The following is a 27,183-nucleotide window of genomic DNA, read 5'->3' as shown; positions in this document are numbered from 1 at the left end:
ACGCTGGAGCAGATGGAGATAAAGAGGAGATGCTGTGACCTGCATTGGAACAAGCCTCTCCCAGCACTTGCAGCCCGTGGAAAGAGAGACAGACTGAGATGAGTGAAATAGAGAGACCCACGCTGGAGCAGGTTTGCTGGGGGGGAGGCTGTTGACTCCATGGAGGTCCAGGCTGGAACAGTTGGGGCCTGGGAGACTGAGAGACATTCTATGATTTATAACTGCACCCATAGCAGTGACCCACACTGGGGCATCTGGTGAAGAGCTGAAGCCCTGTGGGAAAGGACTCAACGTTGGAGAAACTGGTGAAGGACTGTCTCCCGTGGGTGGGACCCCACACTGGAGCAAGGGAAGAGTGTGAGGAATGCTCCCCCCTGGCTAAGAAAGAAACCAACTTGTGAGGAACTGACCGAGAACCCCATTCCGCCAGTCCCTGCCCGCCTTGTGCCACAATGGGGGCAAAGAAGAGAGCGAAATCATGACTAAAGTGAAGTCTGCTAAGAAGGGAGAGGTGGGGAGAGGTGTTTTAAGATCTGGTTGCACTTCTCACTACCCAACTCTGGTCTCACTGGGTGTGTAGTGTAGAGTAATAAATTCATTTTCTTTCCTTTATTTTGTGTTGCGTCTGTTTTGCCTGTGATGCTGATTGTGGAATGATCTCTCCCTGTCCTTATCTTGACTCCTAAGCCTCTCAATATATATTTTCTCCCCTATCCAGCTAAAAGGGAGAGTGATAGAGCAGCTTTGGTGGGTGTCTGGCCTCCAGCCAGGGTCAAACCACCACAGTGCTAAAATTAATCAAATTATGTTTTTCAGCAACACTGTCCAATCCTATTCCCTTACAAAATATCTTTGTCTCTGTTAGCCAAGTTAATTCTTGCTTTGCTTTCAGTAAAAAATTACTGCTTCAAGTTGAGTGCAGCCTATAGCTTGCAAGTCTTATTTTTAACTCCGATATCAACCCAAACTGTGTCTTACAGCAGCAGCTGCTGCTAAAACTACAAGACTAAAAATTGCTACACGGTTGACTTTGGCTGGGCTGGAAAATGTTGCTGTTTGCTTGTCTTTCCGACAAAGATAATATTTTTAGCTGCTGGACTGGCTGAAAAGTACAGATCCAAACCCTGACATTCCCAGTTCTACTGGCTAGAATATCTACAAGAAACTCACCTGAATACCATCCCCTAATTCTAACACCTTCTCCAATGCATTATGTGAGCAACTGAAATCAACTACTCATCCCCCGTTTGGCATCTCTGCTGAATTAGTACAGCCGTTCATTTCCAGATCCTCTCCTTGGACTAGCATTTGGTGTTTCTGTGAATAATGTTATTCAGCCTGCCCCAGCCTCCCCCATGCATCTGCTTTATATGTAAGAAATATAAAGCTTTCTTTCTATCTCCTTCTCACCCCAAAAGCCCTGCTGTTGTTTCATTCTGTGGTTGATATTGGTATGGGGAGCTCTAAATTATCTGAAGAGCTGTCTCTCTGTTACTCAAAGCACAATCATTTCAAGCCAGTTGTTCACTTACACAAGAATGCAAATCTACAGTACCTCTTCCAATGTCTTTGCCTTCCATATCTTTCAGTATTACTGACTTTCCTTTTGTAATCAGAACAGCATCGCCTTCCCACTTCTTGTGCTTTTTCTTTGATGCCTTACACCACACAACGCTGAAGTATTTCGCAAGGCAGTCAGGTTCTTCCTGAGCTGCTTCTTTCTTTGCTGTCCCTGATGTTGGCAAATGCAGTACATCTAAAAGGGAAATAAAGTAACAAGGAATATCTCAGGTTCTATTGAATACAGTCATTTGCATTTCAAACAAATCAAAGACAATCTATGCATTTATCTTATATAAACAAAGTGGTATATTTCCTGTCCTGGGCCAATTAGAATAGGTTTGGACTGAGACAGAACAGCACATGAGGACTCACACTGAAATATGAATCATAAATTGTTTTTAGGAAGTAAGCACTTTCAGGAAAAGCACATTACTTGCTACATTAGTAATAAATAGAGCTCCTGATCTAAAAGGAAAGACTGGAAAAAAACAAAAGGGAAATGAGCACAAGAGAAAACGAAAACAGGATCCTGGTGAGATGGTGCTGGGCAATGTCTTGGAAGCAAGAACAGGAACACAGAGCTCAGGAAAGGGAGCAAAGTAACCAGATCTGGAGCTGAAGTCATTAGTAACAAGTGGCTGAATAACCATAATTGTAATAATGCAAAACACTATTTCTACTCTTTTCCTTATAGCCTTCTAGAATAAGTAACTGTGCAAATCCTGAAACAGACAATCTCTTCTGTTTGCAGCAACTCAGATGCTGTTACTAGGCTTAGATCAATTCAGATTTGTCAGCAGTTACCTAATTACAAGTGTCATGGATGTAAATATTAATAGAAAATATTTAGGTTAATAAGGTTAAGAAATCACACTAGAACAGACAGCACTGGATAATAATATCGATTAAGAATAAACACGTGCTTTCAAGAGTTAGCAATCTGACATAAATCATGGTAGATAAGTCCCCAGCATTACCTACAGGAATATCTGTAGCATTCCTTTTCAGCACATGCACAGCTTCAAAGGGAGAATCAGACTAATTTTCATTAAAATACCCTTGCACGCCAGTTAAAGGCTTAAATCGGTTTGCTCCTTTGATTCCATCTGGGATTCAACACTATACAAATCTGTTACAAAAAGTGCTTATGCTACAGACTAACCTTTCCAAAATGTCCAAGTGAGCTGGCATTTAAAGGAGAAGCAGTGAGAGTAAACTTTTCTCACAACAGCGGTCCAATAAAGGGGCAACTTTATCAAGTCTACAGATCCTTCAGACCGCCTAACACTCCGAAGTTACATGTCTATAACAAGTACAATTTTGCAGACTAGCATTTACTAAAAAGGTATTACTTAAATGAAAAACAGGGTATTTATTGACTAGAATTTTCTTCCCAAAGCTCTCAGAAAGTTTTATTTTCTGTATAGAACTCTATGCCTAACACAGACAGGATTCCCCATGGGTAGATGTTTCTTCAGGGCTTCAGCCAGTGTCTGTAGTGTTTCATGTGCCTGATGCCCCCAATCTCCAAGGGGTAATAGAGCAGCTACCAAACACTGTCATGATGAGAAACGTACCGAACACATGCAAGGATGAGGAATAAGGACAGAGCACCTCCTTTGCAATGTAGGAGGTTCTTTGTAGATGAAACCTGGGAAACGAGCCAGAGAGCAAGAATAAATTCTTGCAGTCTTGATAAAAGGTACAAGAGCTCTAACTGGATCTTCAGTAATCACAAGTGATAAAAATTGGAGGAGCAAATGGTGAGGGGAGAGAGAAAACCTGTACATTGCTAAAAATACAAAAGAACAATTTGATTCCATATTGAGATTTTAACTGTAAACTGAACCGACAAGATAAATACAAGCCTGTTTTTCCCTTAGTTTAATCAGCAACTTCATTCTCTTATTAAGATTTTAAGTAACTGTTGCTGCAAGAACTGGAGACTTCACTGCAGAACATTCTTCTTCTCTCTTGAAGGATGGCCATCCATAAACCACCTCCTTGTCTCCTCTGCTGACCTCCCACATGAGTTTGGTGACCCCTGAGATCTGTTTTATAGTCATTGCTCTTTTACTCAGGGAGTCTTGCCTCGTGCTATCTGAAACACTAGTAGATTAACTTTCATGTCAGTAACGACTCTTCAAACTCTTCTTATCCCTTCTTTTTTTAAAATAATAAGAAAATCAATAATTTAGGAACAGAGCTGGAAACTGTTAGCATTGTGTAATAGGGGCTTTTGCCAGAAAGGATCTCTAAAGCAACCTGCTGTCAGTGAGGAGCAAAATACCGAGCACCAATATTCCATATAATACTACCAAGTTCCTATGGGAAACCTGGAAAACCACAGCCTCTGCAACACTCAGTTTTCTCCCCTCATATTTGTTTTCTGAATTATCAAAACTTGTTTATAAAAACATCCAATAACAATGTTTCTACGCTACAGTAAACATTCTCCTTTTACCTGTAATTACCGTACAGTTTCAGATAAAGGTGTTAAGGTATTTCCCTTTTTTTTTTTAAACATCTCAAAATTATCTTCCATATTATTTACTTCAACAGGAAACCTAAACCTGTTCACCAAAAAGTGCTGATCAGGTACTTGCATTCAACTTCCTTTTTATCTCATCATTTTTGCTGCATTCAGCACCACATCTATTTAACTTAAAAGATATTTATTCCAGTGCAATAGCAGAATATCCAAACTCAGGAGCTTTTTGGGAACTGAACTGCGACTGGTAAGGTACACACAGGGACTGGGTGCAACATTTGATACAGGGGTACGGAGAGCAACAGCTTTAACAGGAAAATCCTTGCTGCTCACTGGCCGTAGACAGTGCCGTAAAGACAGCTCAGTTTGCCCAGACCCTGGAAGATAAACTGCAACAGGAAATTCTGAGCTCTGCTGTTAATCAGTTTAGACTAAAAATAATAAGTAACAGGAACTGTGTGTACAGCATAGTAAGAGAAAGATCAGGAAATCATGCCTACTCATTTCTCTCCCAAATAGCAAACTGCCCAGCCTGGTTTCTTTAACCGTGAAGAAACTCTAGCAAGAGCTATGTCTTTCCCCCCAGAATGAAGGGCTTGGAAACTTTAAAGATGTGGCTAGTAAGTCTTCAAATGCTTCCACAAATAAAAAAATAAAGCTTTCTCTCTCTGTTTGAGAAAGCATGGGTTTAAGTTCCAAGACATAAACCACAGCCTTGCTGATACGGGGAGAAGTTTCAGTAGTCTCAGGAAGGTGATGATTTACAGAAAGCAGGACGGGATCCAGGAGAGGGGTTCCAATGGCAAACTAGTTTAACCAGTTTCTGATGAGTGGGATTTAGAGAAAATGCATTTAAGGATAAGTGCATTAGGCTACTCCTAATGCACCAAGAAAGAAGTTGCACTATGAGACACTGCAAAAGACACCTTAAGCACCCATTTCCAGTAGACTATGCTATATTTGCAGCCCTGCAAAGACCTGTTACCATGAAGAGCACAGCATGCTCCAGTGAGCAGGGCTCTAGACACCGTGGCCTGAGGTGTGGTTTAATGGATGGCTTCACCTCATCCAACCCAGCTGCTGTCAAAGCCCAGGGGCCCACCTCACCTCTCCTCTCCCTCTGAGCTCCTCACCCCTCAGCTGCAGGCAAGCCCACGCCATGAAATCCATCAGCAACTCCTGCCCATAGAGGGGAGGGATATGTGCGGTTCAGGACAAGGAGACTGGGAGGCTGCCACCTTTTTTTCTGTCAGCTACTGTTAAATTGGGGTGGTTCTGAAACCACAGGCCATGTCAAGTTACCCATTACCCCTGCACCTGAACTTCCACGCCGTGTGTGCAGAACAACTGGGAGCTTTCCCTCAACTGCTCTGAATCAACTAAATAAAAAGCATTGTTGAAATGCAAAAAATTACAATGCAAAGAAAAAAATTTTGATTCCAGTTCTTCTCTATGGTGCTCAGGAATTAAAATGAGAGCTAGGCAGAACCAAAAATCTGGTCTGAGGTAAACGGAGATGTAGGCTCTGAGTGAATCCCAGCAGAAACTCAACAGCCACTCTGTGCACGTGCCATCGATCTGCTCTGCAGAGCCAGCATCATCTCCATCATCTGAGCAGAGGAAGTAATCTAGAAGTTCCTTAATCAAATTAATTCATAACATTTAGAGAACAGATGTTTACACAGTAGTTTAATGTCTTGTTCCATATGAAAGATCTGTTAAGCACTCCTAAGATATCCGAGGAATATTTAAAGGTATGAGACAGATAGCATCATCCTTCATTTGCAAAGCAATTTCAGTCTAATGATAACTTAATATTAAGCTAACATGTAAATGCATATTAGTGTGCCTCGAAGATGGAAAAATATGTAATAACTCTTCCCACAGCACTTCTATCAGACTTTTATGAGGAGTGCAACCAGTGAGAGTCGAGCTGACTTGCCCTAAAACCACAGGAATCAATGACAGCTGCGATTACATCTCAGAGTTGCTTGATTACAACCCAGTACTTTGAACAACTCTTTCAAACACCAAATGTATGTGTAATTCATCAACATCGTTAGCAAACTCACCTAAAGACTGATACTCCAAGCAAGAATGTTTTCTTTGAAAAACACATCACTCTTTTACTTCCAAAATGAGTTTTGAACAAAAATGCAAAGGATCAAAATTTTTAAATATCTTTAAACATCTGTGTTGGTCACTTTATATGTCTAATCTTTCACCTGAAACTCAAATCCAGCTAGTCTCTAGACTGCTGAATGTGCATTACTATGGGGATCTCCATTAGCAAATCTTCTTTTACAGACCTAATAACTTTACCAGGCCTTCAACAGTCTGTATGTCTTCCACACTTATTGTCTCAGTTTAAGCACACATACACACATGCACAATGCCCATGAAAACTTCCATTGGAAAAAAAAATAAAAATCAGCATTTATGAAATAAAACCCCACAGACTAATGCAGTTTTAGTCACAATAAAATATTATTCCTTGTAGCAGCTCTAATAACTCAACACCCTGGAGAAGAATCTAAAAATCGGGGAGAAGATAGCACTTCTTTTTTCTTTTTGGCTGGAGTAAAACCTTTTCCACTCCTGAAAGCTAAAAGCTCTTGGAAATAAATGCAGTTTGCACATTCTCTGCAGCTTAATTTCCTGAGGATTACACACTGGACATGCTCTAACTGAGGCCGAGAATAACTTTCTCTGTAGTCAGAGCTCTCACTCTTTGGATCAAAGCTGGGTCTCTTCCAAGCATGCCAGCAGGGAATTTTTCCTTGTTCCTCTCCTTTGGAGACATCATCTTCCCTCTTGACACCAAACAGGGAAAGGTGGCAGAGGCAACTAGGACCGGCTACAAGGAAGAACAATTTGGGAGAAGCAGCTCAAAAAGAAAGATTAGTGTTGAGAAGGAAAGCTGATGTTAAACCAGCGGAAAATTGACAACCAGGTATAAGACCATAAGTCTGTGCTGAAAGCAGAACACATGGGGAGAAGTCAGAAACCAGGCAGGGAGTAAAAAGCGTAGGAAGACAACAGTTCGTGTTAGGAGAAGAGATCGGGAGAAGCACTGGGGCAGACTGGGACTGAAGTCCAGTATGAGTCAAGAAGCAGAGCTGGGATTTTCTCAGCAGGCACTGGCAAAGAAAATGTCTCTGCCTCTCATCTCTGACAGTCAAAATTAAAGGGCCACTAAAAAATATAAGGCTGGGAGCCTATCAGGGGAAATCAAGGGAAGACTTGGGAGGAAGAAATGAGAACAGGGGCTGACTAGGCAGTGACAGGGAAAGAAAGTGAAAAATTACACCCTTCTAGTTTCACTTTTGCCATAATCCAATTTTCAGGACTACAGAGTCTGGAGACTACCTGGTCTTAAAGGTAGTCAGCAGTACTGCCACTGTTACACTGTTCCGTATTGTGTTACAGAACCAGATTTAGTAGATGCTTTGCAGGTGGACAGGGCTGCAAGGGGAGATTTAAGTGCAACATAAGAGATGGAGGCAATCAAGCTTTTTAACTGTATCAGTTTGATCACACCCTGCGAGACAAACCCAAATCAATTCTGAATCTAGGACTGGTGGAGGACCCCAAAAAGGACAAATCATTTCTAGTGGACAGGTTGGTGAAGGCAAAGCAGGAGATAGAGCTTAGATCATCACATCTTTTCTCTCAAGTCCCATTCTGTTCTTCAACCTGAAAAATTTTCAGTCTTTCAGTTTCTTGGCTGTCAGTAAACCTGTGGAAAGCTCACTGGGCAAAACTGTGCATTCCAATGTATTAATGGTCTATACTGAATTCAATGACCTCCTAATGCAGTAATGCACTTTATTACCTCAAAGGGTAAAGATAAGATTTGCAACCTTGCATGTCTTACACAGATGAAAACATCAAATTATAAGGAATAATCTGTTTAGAGATGTTAACTTGCTCTGGAAGCCAAAAGATTAACACCTACAAGCTTGTGGTACAAAACTACATCACCCACCCCCTCTCCTCACCACCAAAACCCAGCTTCCATTAAGTGTAGTTCTGAGCTTGTGAACTTGAGCAAAGTTTGAAAACGCGAAAAACAAGCCTGGTCCAGTGACCTGATCTGCCCCACTGTGCATTAGTAATAACGTTTTTACAGAAAACAGGCTGCACTACACTGCCCTGGGACCTCTTGCCCATTCAGTGCAGAGAACTGAATTTCTCAGGAGCGGAAGAGAAAGGGGGGGGGGGGGGGAAGGCTGCATCTGCCTGCACAACACCAGAGCTGTTTTGCTGCAAACTGCAAAAGGTGTGTGATAAAGATGACCAAGACTGCAAGGACAGAAAGTCCACTCTTGTGGTTAGATAAGCTGAAGAATGTCATAGAAAACAGGATTTTAGGTGTGTGTCTTCTACTGTTCCTCTGTGGTTTGAGGGAAGTCATTTAACTCCAACTTTCCAGCAATGCACATTTATTCTGAGTGGCCAACTGGTGATTTTGTCTCTTTTGCAGTAATAGTGGGCATTCATGGGTGCCACAGGAAGGTGGGGGTATACTAACACACTGAGGATAACGCAACCCCAGCAGATCCAGTCTGCATCTTTAGTAGTGATGGGGCTTTCTGGCTTCATTCTCTCTGTGCTGCAACTCCCACATTATCTCCTAGAAAGTGGAGATTATACCAACCTCTTATCTCACAAAGATACTGTGAAGCGTAATTACATGTGAAGCACTCATATGCTATCACGATGGGCAGCAGAAGAAAAATACAGCTAATTAAATCAAAAGAGCTTGGATAGCGTGCTGAAAACAAGGCATAAGCCTGTAACTGAACAAAGAACTGGAAAGAAAATACTGAATTAGTGGCTCACAAAGTGGACAGAGTCCTTTCTGTAAACTGAAACTGGCAAGCCTACAGAAATATAATCCATAATCATGTAATTAATGACAAGACCCAGCAGCATAAGAAGGCCAGAGTCAGGTTGTACTTATTTGCAAGTTTTTAGGTACTGAGTAACCTTGATTTTCTTTTCAAACAGGAACCCTATATATACAGAATAATAGGTATGGTAGACATACTTAATGTGAATATGTAGGAACAATCCTCTCATCACTGTTTAATCAAACATTCACCTCTTAAAGGTATCAACTGCAGAGAAGGGATGATGGAGAGCATATGCTTTCAAAATTATAGCTCCATGATAGAAAACTATTCTTCCTAAACATCTCAACTGTCTAAAACTCCAACTGACTCCAGCTTCCATTGTAAAAATTTAATGAACTAAGCTGAAAGCTTCTGTCAAGTCCACAGAAATAGATGTGTAAGTCCTATTATCAAAGGAAAAAGCATCATCACTGAGAATTCTGAGAGGCTGCAGGCATAATTCGGTGCAGTGAGCCAGATCAGCTCAGTAAAACATTGGAACCAAATGCCATTCCACGTTGACTGTTTACGGCACTTCTTAATGTTGTCATCCACACTGAGAGTTGTTGTGATTAATTTGTCAAGTAAAGGCTTTTTCACTTCAAAAACAACCCATAAAGCTCATGTCAGAAAGCAACATCTATACTTGTCTTCTGTAAATACTGAAACTTACTGCAATGACAGTCTAAATGGGATATAAGTGGGGAAATTCAAAATATTTAATTATCAAAAAATCCAAATTACTAAGAAATAGTTATTACACTATTAAACAGTCACAGGCTCAAAAAGCAGACAATTTTTGAAGCAGCTTGCAAGATATAAGTATGCATCCTTTTGTGTTTGAATGCTAATGGAAAGTACACAGCTACAGCCACATGTGGTACTTTGAAAAGATATAGTTTGGCATTTCTTAAGCATTTGGTATTACGTCTACTGTTTTTTATTAAAGATAAAACTATTTCTGTGCTGTACAAAATCTCTGTTCCTAAAATGACTTGTTACAGACTTAGATCTGTAACAAAATGCAAGCAGGCAGAAAGGGATTTATTAAGATTATGTATCCTTCGTATTAACATCTGGTTTAGCACATACTGGAAGGAAAAACATTTTTAATGTACAGTTTGTGTTTGTAAATGGCCATCTTTGACTTCCCTGGATTATAATAAAGAGTCCTCAAAATAAAAAATAACCAACAAAACTTATGCCCACTGTCACAAGCATGAAACATAAGATATTCCTATCCTAAATTATTTAAACAGGACTGTTTAAAATTTATGACATTACCCTGGAAAGAGGCACACAAAGGATGAGTCACATTTTTGAGAATTTTCATGCGTTATGCAGCAATGATTACTTGCAGAGTGGCTGACGAAATATTTGGAAAGGGAAAGAGTAATCTTTCCAAATCAAGTTACATAACTTTGATTTACATAAATGTAATCCATTCAGTAGTCCAAGAAGAAAAGCAATACTTATGGCCCAAGCACAAAAACCTAGAACTCTAGTTGTAATTCTTACTAGGAAAGCAAAACTGGAACAGGGCAGAGTAGGGAGGAGGGAAGAGGAAAAATTCATCCTTCTGGAGCTAAGCAGTGCTAACTGTGCTGCCTTTACTGGCTCTGAATGTAACAAAATCTAATGCAACTTAAATCACACAGAAATTCCAATGCAAATTAATAAGATGATTCCATGCAGGGAGCCGTAAATTCAGGATGCCTTTAACAGAGACTACTTTGTGTCAGCCCTGCCTATTTTTGGTCCTGAACAGAGCACTTATATAAGGAAACGCTAGAAGACATGGAGATGTGGCAGCTTTCCATCAGCAGACTGGGTCTACTTGCTATTCCCGAGGGACTGCTTCAACCTTTGATGTCGCTTGAAAGCCTGTGCAGCATGTGGCAGCTCTTATCAGCTTACTGTACGGGTATCTCCCCAGCTATGTACATGTGTGTGTACCTGTGTATGTGTGTGTGTGTACGTGTGTGTGCGCCTGTGTACATGTGTGTGTCCCCCTGTGTACGTGTGCGTGTGCCTGTCTACGTGTGCGTACTCATTAGAGGATGAGATTTTTTAAACAATCAAATTTATCTCTTCTACATTTCATCTGAAAACAATCTTTACAGATGCCCACTACACATATGTGTATATATATTGGAACTAGATGATCCTGAAGGTCCCTTCCAGCCCAAACCCTTCTATATCTTCAGAGCTAAAGTACCTGAAACTCTCAAACTTCTGGATCACTGAAAACCATCTTTAGTACCATCTTGTAAGTTCACTTAGGAATCACGTATTTGCAGAACTCAACTACAGCACAGTAGCACATCCAATTATATGATGAGGACTCTTCTGAAAGGAACAAATTTTATTATCCATCAGTAATAATTACAACCAACAGCAACAGCTAAATTCCCTAAGCAAGCTTAGTTCAGTGCTTTTCTGCACACACTATTCAGCACTGAATCATAGTGCTACAAACCATATTTTCTAGGCTACTGCTGGTTTTTTTAGCAGAAGAGCTGGGCCATCACCTATCCAGGTGTAACATCTCTAAAGCCCTCACCACCCCAAAGGAAGAGTAATTATTCTCAAGACCCTTGCTGTTACCTGTCTGGATCTAAACAAAGCAGCTTGGTTACTGAGGCTGCCTGGCCTGCCAGTAACAAAACTAGGGACACGTTTTCTTGCATTCATCCAAGACATTCACAGTGGAGAATCCCTGTTCTGCTCTCAATAGTGCAGTGTGCCCAGGTTGGACAGGCTCTTCTCAGAATCCAGATATTTGGGACTAAATACAATGTATAACAAACTTCTAGAATGTTCCATGTGAACATAAGGAAAAACTTTTTCACTGTGAGGGGACAGGCTGCCCAGAGACGTTGTGGAGTCTCCTTCTCCGGAGACATTCAAAGCCCGCCTGGACATGTTCCATTCTCACATAATCAAGGTGACCCTGCTCTGGTGGGGGAGCTGGACTAGATGATCTTTCGAGGACCCTTCCAACCCCTAACATCTGTGATTCTACTGAAAATGACCAAACTCTGAGTTTGCCGCCAATGACTTACAATTAGACAAACTTGAGTGAGGTTTTATAGCAACGGCCAAAGTCCAGCCCGATGCCCAATTTCAAGTAGTTTTTCAAAAGTCTGGAGAAACTAGAACACAACAAAGGAAAGATGATAAAAATTAAGTATATCTGAAACAGAGTATGCTCCCTGCAATTTGTTTCTCAGAAAAAAGCTTAGACATAAACAAACACAAATGCATATACAGAACACACATGTTATGGCCTGAGGAGGTAGCCCAGCACAAAAATAGTCTAGCCAAAGTGATCATTGATGCCACTAATATTACCTGGAAGTCCACCATGATGCACAACCTACTGCCAAAGCTTTCCTATGAAGTAGAACAATGCAAACACCACCTGGCTGAAACTTGCAGAGTTAACAGTTGAAGAAAACTTTTAATTATTTTTTTTTTGCTTACAATGAATTCCATATTACAGTAGAGAATGTATCAAGAGCAACAGTAATATTATACATATCCAATTTTAATTCCATATTTCTCATGCATGCCACACAAATGTTTTGACTCCAGTAAATGGTATTCTTAATAGTTTCGACAAAATTTCACCTGGAGAAGCTGGAGAAGTGGGTCTAAGTGAACCTCATGAGGTTCAACAAGGCCAAGTGCAAGGTCCAGCACCTTGGTCAGAACAGTCCTCATCATCAATTCAGGCTGGGAGATGAAGTGATAGAGAGCAGCCCTGCAGAGGAGGACTTGGGGGTGATGGTGGACGAGAAGGTCGACGTGAGCTGACAATGCACGCTCACAGCCCAGAAAGCAAACCATATTCTGGGCTGCATCAAAAAGAACATGGCCAGAAGGTCAAGGGAGGTGATTCTGCCCCTCTGCTCTTGTGAGACCCCCACCCCAACATAAGAAGGACATGGAACTATTGGAATGGGTCCACAGAAGGGCCACAAAGATTACTGGAGGGCTGGAGCACCTCTGCTGTAAAGACAGGCTGAGAGTTTGGCTTGTTCAGCTTAGAGAAGAGAAGGCTCAGGGGAGATCTTATAGGACCTTCCAGTTCCTACAAGGAAGCTGGGAAGGGACTTTTTAGAAAGGCTGGTAGTGATAGGATGAGGGGGGACAGTTTTAAATTGGAAGGGGGTAGATTTAGATTGGATATTAGGAAGAAATTCTTCACTGAGGGTGGTGAGACACTGGAACAGGTTGCCCAGAGAGATGGTGGCTGCCCCCTCCCTAGAAGTGTCCAAGGCCAGGTTGGATGGGGCCTTGAGCAGCCTGGTCTAGTGAGAGGTGTCCCTGCCCATGGGAGGGGGGTTGGAACCTGATGATCTTCAAGGTCCCTTCCAACCCAAACCATTCTATGGTTCTATGAGAAATTTACCTACAAGCTGCTGATGAGTTACAGTAAATTTCTTTCACATGACATCTTCAGTGACTAACAATAGATAAAACTCAAGACTACTGCAACAGTTTTTATCTGATACAATAAACAAATAATGTTCAGTAACTACGGGCAGCCCAAAATCCCTCCTCCACTCCCCCAAACTAGACTAACATTTTGTCCTATTTTTTCACAGCTAAAGCTACAGAAAACATAATAAAAATCAATAATTTATAACCTGATGCACTTATTTCAAGCACGCATGAAGTTCTGAACTTTGAAAACCACCACGTTTTGAGAAGGCATTAGCAATACAGGCAAGGATCATGCAAAGTAGGCAAATGGTGATGTACAGAATAATGTAAACGAAATGACTGGGCCTTGAACAAACTGGGTTCTGAGATCAATTGAGTATGGAGGGGCACCGTAGTCCTGTGGAATTATTTTTAGCTGTTATTATGTTAAATTATGCTAATTATTTTGATTATGCTATCTAAAGATAAAAATCGAGAACCAACAGGAAACGGCCAGGAAATTACTTTAAAAAAAATAATTCTATTTGCCTATACATAAAACACATTCAAAAAGTAAGACTTTTCAAGCCTGCAGTTTTGCTCAACAGCAAACAGAAACCATAAATCACAGGGAGTACTGCGGATTAAGTATTCAATGAAAATTACATTATATCCTTATGTAAACAGCAGAGCAAAACAAGGTAACATCCACTCAGAGCTGTTTGGATACATTAACAGATCATTCCATGTCATCAGTAGGATAAAACAGTGTGAAGATCCCGTAGCACAGAAGAAAGGCAGGGGCAGTGGAGAATGCCAACGCCTGTGAGCAGCTGAGCTTTCCTTGGGTTCTCTGACCCTCAGCCCCCTCCCCTTACACAGGAATCACGAGCCAGGTTTTCCACTATTTTAGCATTGAACAACTGTAGGTTTTACAAGGAAGAATTATTCGTAGAAACTAAGTGTTCAATTTAACTTCAGGAAATTGTTTCTTTATTATGAAAAAAAAAACTTTCCCCTGACAAACTGGATGGCATTTAAGAGCAACTATCACAGGCAATCAAGGCAAACGCTTTCGGTTTAGCAGAGATAAAACACAGAAACCTAGGTCACGAAATGACTGAAATTGTAGTCATGTGTTACGCACCCAGCTAACAGACTTCTTATTTTAACTACTGTAAACGGCATGCTTTTTTAAAAAGAAATATAAGACTTGGACAATGAGATTTCTCACATTATTTCAGACCTGGATATTTAAAACCAGAATAGCAGCATGACCTGTAAGCAATACACACTCAGACACTACAGTTCATGCATTTTAAAACTTTTAAAACGCTGAAAGGCAGTCTTTATAAAGGCTTCTCTTTATTTTCATGTGCAAAATAGAAAAGTAAGCAATATTCCAGGAAAACAACACCTCGTGAGTGTCGTTACTTCATGTGTTACTTCATGAGTAACCTTATGTTTTTACCAAAGTGGAAATTCCTATGGAACCACCCTAAATCACTTTAAAGTAAGATACAAGAAATTTTTAAAGCCAGCTTAGCCAGCCAGCCTGGGTATCGCAATTCCTCATTTGTTCCTCCCTCTTAGAAACAACTCTCTTTTAATTAAAAGCAATTTTATGGCTTTGCTTACTGGAAATCCTGCGGACACAAAGTCTGCTGGAATAAGACTGTATGCAAGCTCTAGTCTACTCACTTTCACTGTATGGGGGGGGAAAAAGTCCCATGCCAGAAAACATGTAGAAATGTAAATGAAATAAAGGAACTTAAACTATTGAGGTGGAGGATGTTGGAAACCAGGAGTATGACAAGCAAGATTAGCTACACGTAATCTCTCCTGGTCTTGGGTTATTTCTTTCTCCTAACTTTACCTGGTAAGAATTCTGATCTAAGGCAAACACATCAACTGAGATGATTCTACAGGAGTTAAAAACCTGTGGGGGAAAGCAGGGAGGGACAAAGCAAGCAAGATACTTAGGGAGCAGCCAACAAAATTAGAGATCGACTGTTAGACAATTACCCAGATAGATGAACTTATAGAAGATGCTATCACAATTACCACAAAGTTATCATAGCTGTCATTTTTTACTCTAATCCTAAACATAAGTCCAGTAGATTTTGGGAATTAAATTACTCCTGGAACCTGTTTATTTCAGTTATCTTAGTAGAAGGACATGAACATATGGTAGAAATTTGTCCTTGCCTAAAATTACTCTGCTTGTACTACATACATTATAAACATGCACACCAGGAATGGCACTGCCAGATGTAGCAAAAGGAGCAAGAGGGTAAGAAAGGGGGTGAAGGAGGGGAAGGCTTCCTACCATCCCTTTCACATGTACTAGTGAAATAGCATTTGCTGGAACAGTAAAAATTTGTAGCACTTCAAGGTCCAGAAGCACTAGCCACAGCTGTGGTGCATGTACCCACATTAGGAATACATGGAAAAAACAGGAACAGGCACTGAAAAGTGAGAAGTCTTGACTCAGACAGACACCTGATACTGTAAAGCAGATGCGGGGTGAGAAAGAAACGCAGATCCACCACCACAGAGAGGTAGAATACACAGTCAGCACCACATGACACTGACAGAGCAACAAAATGTTACTGAAGGAGGAAACGTTCCTCCAGTGAAAGGAAATAAATGTCCGATCACTGGTAAAGACACAAGTGAGCTCCACAGGGACTCAAGAGCTGTCTGCCCCCACCCCAACTCCCCCAAAACCAAAAGAAACACAACTGAGAACAAAGGAAACAAGAGACATGAGAGGTCTCTGAACTGGAGGTGCTGCCTGCAGGTGAGAATGAAAGGCCTTCCACTAAGAAATGAGACAAAGCCAGAATAACCAAAGGTGGAAGAATGCCAGTTATGGGGAGACAGTTCTGACCAGGCCAGTGTATTTTATTTCTTTACTCATTTGCATCCTTCTCCTTCCAATATCAACAAGCCAAGGGAGACTTTGCTCTACCCAAAGTCCTACTTTTGCATCTACTTTGCCTGTCAGTTCAGAAAGGACTGCAAGGTTTCAAAGACTGGAAATTCCTCTGGTTCTAACCTTTAAAATAAAAATACCATGCCCACAGAAACCCCAGAGGTCACCCCTTCATCTAGCTCGAGGGGAATGGGGAATTCAACAGAAAATATTCTAAAGTCTCTAGAGCATAAAGAGTAGATATAATTCAAAACCACTGCAAGACAATGAGTCGTATGGGAACTATTTCCTGAACTATTAAAAACTTGTTCATTTGCATAAAATGTAAGGACAGAAACAAAAAATAGAAATTAATTCCTTACCACTGGAAACCCAAATTCTCATTTTCAACTGAAAGGTTAGGATCAGGCATTTCCAAATTACAGGACGAGCGCAGAGAATTTAGTGCTGTTTCCCATTTCTGAGAAGTAGAACAAATAAAAACCTTATTTATTTATTACAGCCAATATTTCTACTCTTGTAAACTCAGGGAAGTGAGTATCTCATTGAAGTGCTTCCAGCTACACAAAAACAGATCGATGTCCCTGAACTGGAAAATAGAGCAGAAAGCCAAGGACTGTACAGAAACAGAGGCCACTTATTCAGGCATGCACCATCATTTTCAGCACATGCAAAAATTCCCAACAGAACAAACACTTACAAGGCTCTCTTCTCCAGAAAACAACTGGAAGAGCATTGGGAACTCCGTATTGACAACATCTGTTTTCATTGTCTAGTTTTTTTCCTCAGTTTGTAAACAAAAGACTTACATCCTCTTCTCTTCCCACCTGCAACCTGTTAAGTTATCCTGGGCACCCACAGTCAGGATTATTTCCTTTGTATCACTATCATAAAATTATAACTACATTTCTTTAAGCTCCACTAGCCCCCTCAATTAAACTTCCATGCTTCCAACCTTCAGCTTTTAATAAGTACTTATCCCTGTGGGTACAAAGGTAACTTGAATCACTCAGGAGACCGACAAGGAGGTGTGAGGCTTACCTCAGAGTCTGCTGATGCAGACCCGTGACCCACGCTTGCATGCTGAGGTTCTGTGGAAACTGAGAAAGCAACAAAATTTGGGATAACAGTGGTGACAGAAGCAACAGTTACGGGCAGCTGCAGGAAGAAATATTCTCCTTCCTATTGCTTTTGGTTTTTCTGTTGTTGGGGCCCTCTGAGAAGGGAGGCACAGTAGGAATTAAACCTCCTTTGTTCTCACTTTTTCCTTGCTGCCGTGCTTCATTTCCTTTTCTTGTGCTAAAGGTTAGAGGAAGGAGAAAGTGTTGTTACACCGAATAAGGAGCCAGAAGTCTAAGGCAGTCGTGGATCCATTCATAACAGGCAGGAGAGTAAGAATTATGAAGAAATTAATCATCTGGGACTTATGCTTTCCAGTTATCTTCCAGTTATGAACGTTGATCGTAACTGCAGAGGAAACGTCTGCTACTAGGACAGACAGAAGAATCAATTTCTTTTTCATTTGGGGCTTTTTATTTGAAACTAATCGAAAGACCAGAACAACAGCATTTATAAAAGGTACCCAGAATAACAAAGATGATCTGCTGATTTCAAGTCACATTGTTACTTACATACAGAAAGAATTTCATTTCAGTAGCTTATAGTCATAGTGATATTGATCAAAGGCACCTGCAACTGTCTTGGTTGCACATGCACTGTAGTAATTATGCATGCAAATAAGGAAATTAGACATTTTTGTGTTTGATCACCAGTATAATTCCTATAAATTGAATATACAATCATGGTAACTGTACACACAAATTACACATGCATGCAGTTTTAAAAACCAAGCGTTGCATTCATTGTCTCTACTTCGATAACATCCTATGGAAACACTCCTCCACTGGAAACCATTAAAACTCATAACTTTTAGAAATATGTACACTTATTCAACTGTCTAATGAACATTAAAAAAATATAACAATCCAATAAATTTGTTTTCCAAACTGACATATCAGCAAAACCTCACAACTGTCCTAAGATTTGCCAACACGAAAAGAGTAAGACATTTAAACATAGCCTCTTATTCCTCCTTTCTATATATGTATTTATTAACCTGCAACTTCATTAAGATATTAAAGGACAGGTGATTATTTGAAAAAATAATGGATATGATCAAAATTTTTAAAAAGAGCCGAGCTAAATTTCCATTAGCTCATCACAACTCTGATAGAGGTAAGTGGAAACATTTTTAAAGTTTGGATTTTTATCAACCTAAACATTTAAATATATAGGATTTGATTATACTTCAGACCACAAGAGTTGGTGCATTCAAACCCATACAAGTTTCTAAGATACATAAACAACAACGTGGAAAATAATGCTTTCATCTCTCAAGCCCAGATTTTGATCCATCCGTATCAACATAAGGAAGGAGTATTTCAAAGAATATGACAGGAATAATAAAATATTTAGATATTGCTGTATTCTGGCAGATCACGGCGTAGTCGTATTGCCTTCAGCTTCTCTACTTTGATTTTTGTTCGCAACAGTTCTTCTTCCAGCTGCTGCTTTCTTTTCAATCCATCCCTTTTTTCTTGGACATAAAGACCAATTTTTCTTTGATTTTCTAATATTATTTGATGCTCTTCTTTCAGCATTTGTAACATCTGTGGGTCATAACCACACATTGGTCTAAAGCGTTCTCCAACCTCAAGCCTAAAAAACTCATCTCTTCTGGGTACCGGAGAGGGAGACATCATCACCCTCATATCAACAGAAGATACTGATGTTGAAGGAGACCTTTCCATAATATGCACCAGTTGGTGTTCTTCCTCTTGCTCTAAGTTCTCATTTTGCTGTGAGTCTATAATCAAAGAAGGAGGAGGTTTGACATCCTCTTCTGACTGCAAGTCCATCATGACTGCCGCAGGATGGTGATCCAGCATTGTCTGTGGTGAACTGGTACCAGCAATTGTCTCTTTATCAATACCAGCACTAGAACACATAAAATCATATTTAAATGATCCATTAAAAACTATTTTAAAAGGTGCAGCTGTAAGTAACCAAAGCTTCATTTGAAATACTACGCTATCTATGCCTGGGACTCTTACTTCATTCGATGACCACCACCTATACTCCTCCTCCTGTCTTCCCACCACCTGTATGCAGCCCAGTCTTACTCAGATCCTGTTACTATAGAGGCAGTATAGGCGACAGAGAACTGTCCCAGTAGGCCCTCCTGATCCGGAGAAGCAAGAAGGGCTATTAGTGTGACAAATGAGAATAAAAACAAAGCACCAGCAAATGATGCGAGTGACAGAGGAGAGAGTTTATATAATATGTAAAGTACTTTTTAAAGGGCATTAATTAAGATTGAGTGGATGGTGGCAGAAACGTTTCCATCTCTCAGACTTATTCATCTCCTCCTGTTCCAGTGTGGTCCCTCTTTCAGATTCATGCACCCAAATATTTGGTGCTTTTTTAAGTAAAACAATCACTGAATAAAATTACACAAAGAGCCCTGGGAGAAGAAGCCAGAGCCCAAATGATGACCCTGCCAATAGGTTAGGGAATCAAGCTAATCCTCGCTCTTTCTCTTTGAATCAGAGATCTCAGTATTTTTCTGAAGCTTCAAGGGACGACACAGAAATGTTTCCATTAAAACAGCCTATAGTTCTGGGCATTTCTTTTTGAAAGTACACCACCTACTTGACTCATCTGTCTTTGTGTAAAGCCCTGAGTCAGCAGTACCTCTAATCATGATTTGACATTACATCTGCATCTCCCATAGTCTTCAAAACTCTTAGTTAAAAAGAAATACACAGTCGTGGTTGCAATTTCCACAGGACCCTCAAATAGTCTGCTGTCTATTAAAATGAAAGTAGAATTCATAAAATGAATGCATGAAAGCCTCTCAATATTCAATCATAATAATGTTCAACAAGGTCAGAGAAATGTATTTTCAAAACACTGTCAGGCCACACAAACTATTTTATCTGAAGATTTAAAAAAAAAAAAAAAAGAACAAAAAAACCCCAAACAACCATGTGAAGTAGATATTGAAAATAGACTTTTCAATAATTCCCCAAAGAAAATGCCAGGATAATCTTACTCTATCGACTGTTACCTGAGCTGCCTACAGAGTACCAATTAGATCACCTTACTCCCTCCTCCCCGTGCTGAAAAGCTTCACCTTTTCCTATATACCTCTTCCTTGCACTTCTTTTACTCCTCTCACTGAGCATTGGAACTATTATCCTGCACACAAATTCTCAGTTGTGTTTCCTAGTGCTGACTGTAATTCTGGGTTTCCCCCTCCACAACCACAGTTTCTAATACAGCTTCCTTCCTCCTCGTTAGCTGGCTCCTGGCCAGCTCCTACCCTGAGAAAAGTGGAAACAACCAGCAGGAGAAGCAGGTCATTCTGACAAAAGGAAAGACAGAGAGAGCAGAAGGAGAAAGTGAGCGAGGTTAAAGAGAAGAAAGATAGGTAAGATTTAGCCTGACACAGACTGGAGTCTCCAAACAGTGAAAAATCCATCTCTTAAAGTGTAATGCACACAGAACTAGAAAATTACCAAAGCTTCAGGTAACTCTGATGAGGCACTTTTTTTTTTCCTTAGAGTCAGCCTCTTAAGAGGAAAACAATTAAGACAGCAAAGAAAGAAAGAAGGAATTGAGAAACAAAGGAGCCGCCTGTATGGTGGTTACTAATGTTGTTTCTGACAACTTAACTGAAGGAAAGACAAACACCAGTTACCACAATTGGGGGATGGTGTTTATAACCCTGCAGGCACCCGTGATTCACCAGGTTTTGTTTAATCACAGCGAGCTAGAAATTGTTTAAAGGTGCGATTAAGAATTTGGATTCATTAGAAGTTGTGTTTTCCTCCTACTAAACCTAAACCATACCCTGGTGTGTTAAAACCCAACCCAGGGATTTGAAAATTAGGGTAAAAATGCAACTCGCATTTAAAATTAGAACTATAAAATAATGATTTATTTGGGCAGGGAAAAAAATAATTTAAATTATATTCTTCTCCTTCAGCACATAGTGCATGGGCTGTTCCTAGGAACAACCATTTTGGGTAAGCAGTAATCAAGACAACGTTCCCAGAGCCATTAGGGACTTCGAAAAATGGTTAAATTATAGGAGACAAACTATGGAGATCATTAGCTCTTAATCATTCATGAAAAGCGTCAGTGCTTTTTATAAGCCGATCTACAAACCGAAGTTCTCACACTTCTTTTTTTTCCCCCTCCTTACAAAAGTTGGTAGCCAAGACACTGCAACCTTTATTAGCGCAATTAAAAGCCTTGTTTTGTTCCAGAGAATTCTTTGGAACGGTTCCTCCAGGGGCATTCACCAGGAACAGCAGTGCAGCCCAGTTGCTTCAGACTTCTTTACGCAAAGGACCCACAACAGCATATTTTTAGAGCATCTGGCATGTTGGGATTTAGACAATTGTTACCATTCAGTTCAACCAGTGGCACCACGAATCCAATTCAGCGTGTGTGCGCATGCCAGCTTTCCTTAGAGCCTTACGCTGCTGCACCGACTATCAGTATATCTGATTAAAATACGGGAAGTTCACTTCCCGCTAATCTGCTTGGGAAAATAAGAAAAATCAGAGCTTTCTCAGTGTTGCTTGGGAGTTATTTGAGTTTTTTTTCCTCCCCGCTCCCTAGCTTAGGTTTTGGGGGTTTCTTTGTATCTAGAGGAACCAAAACCTGACCCAGGCTTTTTTTGATCCTCAAGGACCCATACAGAACCAGCAGAATGTTGCAAGTCAGATATGAGGGGCATTCGCCGGCTGTGGGAGAAAGCCTGCATGCTGCCTGCCTGTATTATGTCTGGCTCAAATCTAGACAGTGTGTCTCACTTTACTGAGCAGTTAAAAAAAAAATTTAAAATCCTACCAAAAAAAAGCAAACTTCTAGCACTGCACCTCTCTGTTTCTCCCTGTATTTCAACTACCTAACGTAGGATACAGCACTGCGTGGAGTTTAGACAGGAATTAGCTTTGCTCCAGTTTCAGAGAGCCACCGTCAAGGCAAGCAAAATATAATTTAAAAAAAACATTTGCACTCACAAAGGCACTGTGGTGGGGAGGGTCTTTTTTTTTTTTTTAAAGGATTTGGATCAGTTAAAACGTAACATACAAACATCAGAGTAAATGAGAGAAAAAAAGGTGCACGAGTAAGGTTTCTCAGCTCTCTGAACTATCTCAATTAAAAATCTTCTGTAAACTGGTAATAGTTCCATATGTTGCAAAATGACTGCAGTATTACCTTAAATGGAGGAGAATAGCCATCACTTTGCCAGTGTTTGAATAATCTGCCTATTAAAAGGTAGGGGAGGAGTAGAGGTTGGAGCTACTATTTCTCTTTGATTCCCTCTTAACCCTCACTTTCCAGAGTATGACAAAGACTCCAAAACCGGCTTTGAAAGACAGCTGGGGAGAAAAAAAAACCCACCACCGAATGCAGTGCTAAGTCACCATAAAGCTTCCCATAAAACAAAAGCAATATTACTTTGTCATTGTTCCCCAGTTGGGGATTGTCTCCGAGTAACATTTCCTCTCGGAGCCGGAACACAAGCAAAGCGTTACCGAGTAGATAGGAGGCGCCATAATTTTCATTCAGCAACAAAATTAAAAAAAAAAAAAAAAAAAAAAAAAGAATCATCTCACCTTTGAACACCGCTCCTGTCTCTTAAACACACATTGGAAATCTGTGGAATCATCTCCACAACTTTCTTGGTTGGCTCGGAAATGCTGCTTTTACAATCGGAGTGAGTCTCCTTTTGCTGCAATAGCTCCTGTTTGGCATATTCTTTGAGCCTCTTGTACAGCGTGCGCAGGCCCTGTGCGGTGCGAGGAGGGCGATCTACTCCGATGGCATTGTAGTTATCAGCTATGATATCCCAGCACTTGTTTTTTTCCACTATTACAGAATGCTTATTGGTATGTTCCTCGAGAATTTTAACGTACGGCTTCACGAGTTTTAGCAAATCGAGCTTTTCAGATAAGGTAAAATTAGAAGATCTGGCCTTCCCAACCATTGTTATCTTTGAATTAAGGAAGCCGTTTCTGAAGCCACCATGCAGTCCCTAGCTCTGCTCAGCTCTTTTTCACAAACAGAAAAAGATCAGGCTTAACTAGGCTAGTCTCATTTAGGCCCACGCCTACAAGGGAGGGTTTATTAAAATTCCTTCAGCTTAAGCTGACGCAGGTTCAGGAAATCTGCTTAAGCCAAGCCTGACCTACATAAGGCTTCAGACTGAAGAAGACGAGAAGAAACAAGCAAAACACACTTTTGTGTGAAGAGACCAGACACACGCAGGATTTAAAAACATAAAGGTTTAAAGATTAGCACGTTACCCAGCTAAAAATTACCTAATTTAGCTTGAGTAACAAGCTCTGACACGTCTCCCCAGCTCTCTCACACGTATCTCAAACTGAAACCGCGCTCGAGATGATTTTACGTTTAACAGGTCCCCCCCAAAAAAGCAACAATTGCTTTGTGAAACGCACTGAGCGTTACAGGGAGCGGGGAGGCGAGAGGCGAGGGCGGCGTGTGTAGAGAGCTCCCTGACAGAGCCCCCGGCCGCCGCCGCGCTCCCCTGCGCCATTTGCATAATGCTGGTCCTGCTGTCAATCAGGGGCGGCATATCCTCCAGCCGGTTAGGTTACACTCAGGCGCGGGATTGGCAGCAAAGCTGAGCTTCTCCTGCACTTGGCAGCCCGCTCCAGCTACCTACACGGGGGCTTCTTAAAGAGGCCGCTTCCCCCGGCGGCCGAGCCTCCGAGGCGAGCGGGAGCGGCGGCAACACGCCGCCGGGTGGGCTCTTTATTCCAGGTCGGGCCCGCGGCTGTGTTCCCGCAGGACCGGAGCGCCGCCGGTGTCACCGCCCCGCCGGGACGGGGAGCCGGGCCCACGCGCAATACAGGCGACCGATGATCGCGACGCGAGCGAGTGCGGCACAGCGTGCGGATACCGGGATCTCCCTAAGAGCCGGCAGGCACAGCCCGCTTTTAGCACAACACTGCCAGGCGTTCTTTGGGGATAGAAATCTGATTTTTGCTCACAAGCCGCGCGTGTGCTCCCAGTGTTTGCCGGAAAACGCATCGCCTTAAGCCGAGTCTTCACGTGAACATGCACGCAGGGCTGTAAATTGCTGTGGTCTAAACTGAACCAACACACGGGAGAAAGGGGGAAAACCTGAAAGGTCAGGAAAATGACACACGCGACTGGAAGAGCCGGGAGGGTGGAAACCAACACTGCTGGAGATAGTGGCTCCTCGAGCTTAACATGTTCAGCCTTGAAAACAAGGGAGCCTGGGGGGGGCAGGGAGGGAAGGAAAGAGAAATCTAATTATAGTTGGAAATATCTTAAGGCTATAAAGATCTAGGTATAAACTTGTTTGCTCTAAGGGGAAAAAAAAAACCCAAACCCCAAAGCAGATGCAAACTGTATTCAAAACAAGAAAATCAAACTATACAGAGGGAGATTTTCAACTGCTAAAAATCAATTAGCATTTAGAATAACAAGCATGTTAATTTCTGGGACTCTCTACCACCTCACAAAATTGCCACCAGTCCATTTTGCTGGAATATCTTTCAAGACAAGATTAAATAGAGCATTTTATAGTCCAAAGCCCATTACACTAGATTTGAGAAACAAAATACACGTGGTTAAAAGCACTCTATGAAAAACCATCACTTCTAAACACCTACTCCTTCCCTATTTCTACCCTTAACATTAGTAAGGTGCAAAGTGTGGGGAAAGCCAGTGGTGATCCTTTTTTATTTTAAACTGATGCCCTTTCAGATAGTAACTATGCTTCAGATAGTTCAGGCTGTTGGCACTATTGGAATTGAGTCACAGGAAAGCCTATGCTGCACCCTCCAACGTTTAAGCAGTTGTGTGATGCCCAGCCTGTTAGTGACAAAGTCAGTGTGAGATTGTGTGATTGAAGGCAGACACAAAGAGCACAGATCACGGAATCACTAGGTTGGAAAAGACCTTTGAGACTGAGTCCAACCATACAGATCCTCTACTAAACCATATCCTTAAGCACCTCATCTACCCGTCTTTTAACTACATCCAGGGATGGTGACTCAACTGCGTCCCTGGGCAGCCTGTTCCAATGCCCAATAACCTGTTCGGTGAAGATTTTTTTTCCTGATGTCTAAATGAACAAGTGTCAGGCAGAACAACCCCAACAAGACAAATGAAACTGAACCCTGTGGAAAATGCTGGGGAATGTTGCTTTTGCAAACCATGGAATGGGCGTGGTATTTTTCTATTCTGCCTCATTGGGAATCATTTGCCGGGGACTTGGGTAGTCATGCAGGAAGCTGGGGCCTAAACCTAAGTCTCAGAGGTAAAATGAAGATAAAGGACAATTGTCAATCAAGATATGTAACTGATAGGGCATAAGATAAGGAGGAACACTGCTAATGAGAACATATAAGTGGTTGAATTGTGACTCAGGTCACAGGGTGGAATATAAGGACCATCTGGCTCAGAGTTCCACAAACAGGTTTCGGTGATGTCTAGTGCACCAGGTGACTCATGGCGGGGGGTATAAAAGCAACTCAGCCTTGCACTTCCTTGAGGCACCATCTCCACAGGGACAACTCATGGGGAGCTGTGTAGATAGCTCAGTCCTGAGTTGTCCTGTAAGCCCAGACTAAACAGGGCAGTGCTGCATAATTCAACCAACCGAAACCTGGGTTGAGCCTTGAATTCCTTCAACAAACAATATGTCCTGAGTCCCAGTCAAGCCACTATTCAACTGCCTAGTAGTAAGATAAAGGCAAGCCAGAGGATCCCCATTTGTCTTCAGTGGGCCCAGACAACACAAAGTTACACAGCAGTTATGGGTTATGTAAGATGAACAAGACTAAATTAGAAAGATACTGCATTTTTGCTCAGTAAGCCCATGAATACTATTTTCTTCACCAGAGAGAAGGAGGAACCTGCCAGGCATGCAGTGTGCATTATATTATATACACTTGTGAAGAAGACACCTCAATTTTGAGCCTGTAAACCTTGGAAGTACCTAATTCATCCTCCCAGCACCGTCAGAAACATGAGCAGCCCCATGGGAAGGGTGGGACCCAGACAGAGGAGTCCATGGGAAAGGTTTTCTCTAGATGGCCTTCCAGACTCAAGGAGAGTTAGTGTCCACTGGGTACGGGACCCGTTAAGAAGTACTAAGAGGAGTGGCTGGGTATTACAGAAGACATAGTACAGGGGTATTTAGAGGAAGAATAGAAGGCAAGAAAAGGGAAAGATGAAAGCAGAGCCAGAACAAGCATAGGAAAACACTGTGATAAAAGGGGCCAGGTGCATGTGAACAGGTGGCTGCTCAGGATGGTTGTACAGCCAGGCCCTGCACCTGGTCACTGCACTGCCTGGGTACCTTTGTCAGTGGCAAGCACCAAGCCAGACTAGCCAGCAAGTTAGGTTAAGAGACTTGGGGGTTAAGAACTGGCACAACTGTGAACCTGGGCCTGATACTGCAGAGACTAGGTCTGACATTTAGCTACTGGAGGGACCAAGATACCTGGGCACTGGTAAGGTCATAAATCCACACCAGCTGCCAGAGAGACCGGGTGCAGATTTGAGAGGCAACTGTGACACCAGGGAATCCAGAGAACAGTTACTGAACAGAGTAATGAGTCTAAGGCTACTTACTGAAGGGATCTGTATTGTATACATATGTATTTTCCACAATCAGGCTTTGGTCCCAGTCAGACACTGCAGGGGAAGGATGAGGCCCTCGATGCTGCTTGCGTTTGTGTGAGTACTGTATTTTCTGTATGGCTGGTCATATACATACATTCAGT

General features: G+C 41.6%; 2 protein-coding genes across 2 annotated transcripts in view; both read right to left on the bottom strand.

Annotated features, from left to right (window-relative positions):
* RAD54B (RAD54 homolog B) overlaps nt 1–27,183 on the bottom strand; it is a gene marked incomplete at its 5' end in the record, with an annotated part of 60,871 nt that overhangs the window by 21,854 nt on the left and 11,834 nt on the right. The window contains one exon of the mRNA XM_084260914.1: nt 1,556–1,756. Within this exon, the coding sequence (XP_084117040.1) occupies nt 1,556–1,756 (201 nt within the window). The remainder of the gene's footprint in view (nt 1–1,555; nt 1,757–27,183) is intronic.
* FSBP (fibrinogen silencer binding protein) lies at nt 17,848–23,429 on the bottom strand. Its single transcript, XM_084260915.1, has 2 exons — nt 23,017–23,429; nt 17,848–19,318 (listed from the first exon to the last, which is right to left on the bottom strand). The coding sequence occupies exons 1-2, from the start codon at nt 23,385–23,387 to the stop codon at nt 18,793–18,795; spliced, it is 897 nt and encodes a 298-aa protein (XP_084117041.1). The 5' UTR covers nt 23,388–23,429; the 3' UTR covers nt 17,848–18,792.

The sequence above is a fragment of the Gallinula chloropus genome (genome assembly GCF_964237585.1).
Source record: "Gallinula chloropus genome assembly, chromosome: 2".
Classification (NCBI taxonomy): domain Eukaryota; kingdom Metazoa; phylum Chordata; class Aves; order Gruiformes; family Rallidae; genus Gallinula; species Gallinula chloropus.
The sequence above is the reverse complement of the archived record's forward strand: the minus strand, read 5'-3'. Positions and strand labels throughout refer to the sequence as shown.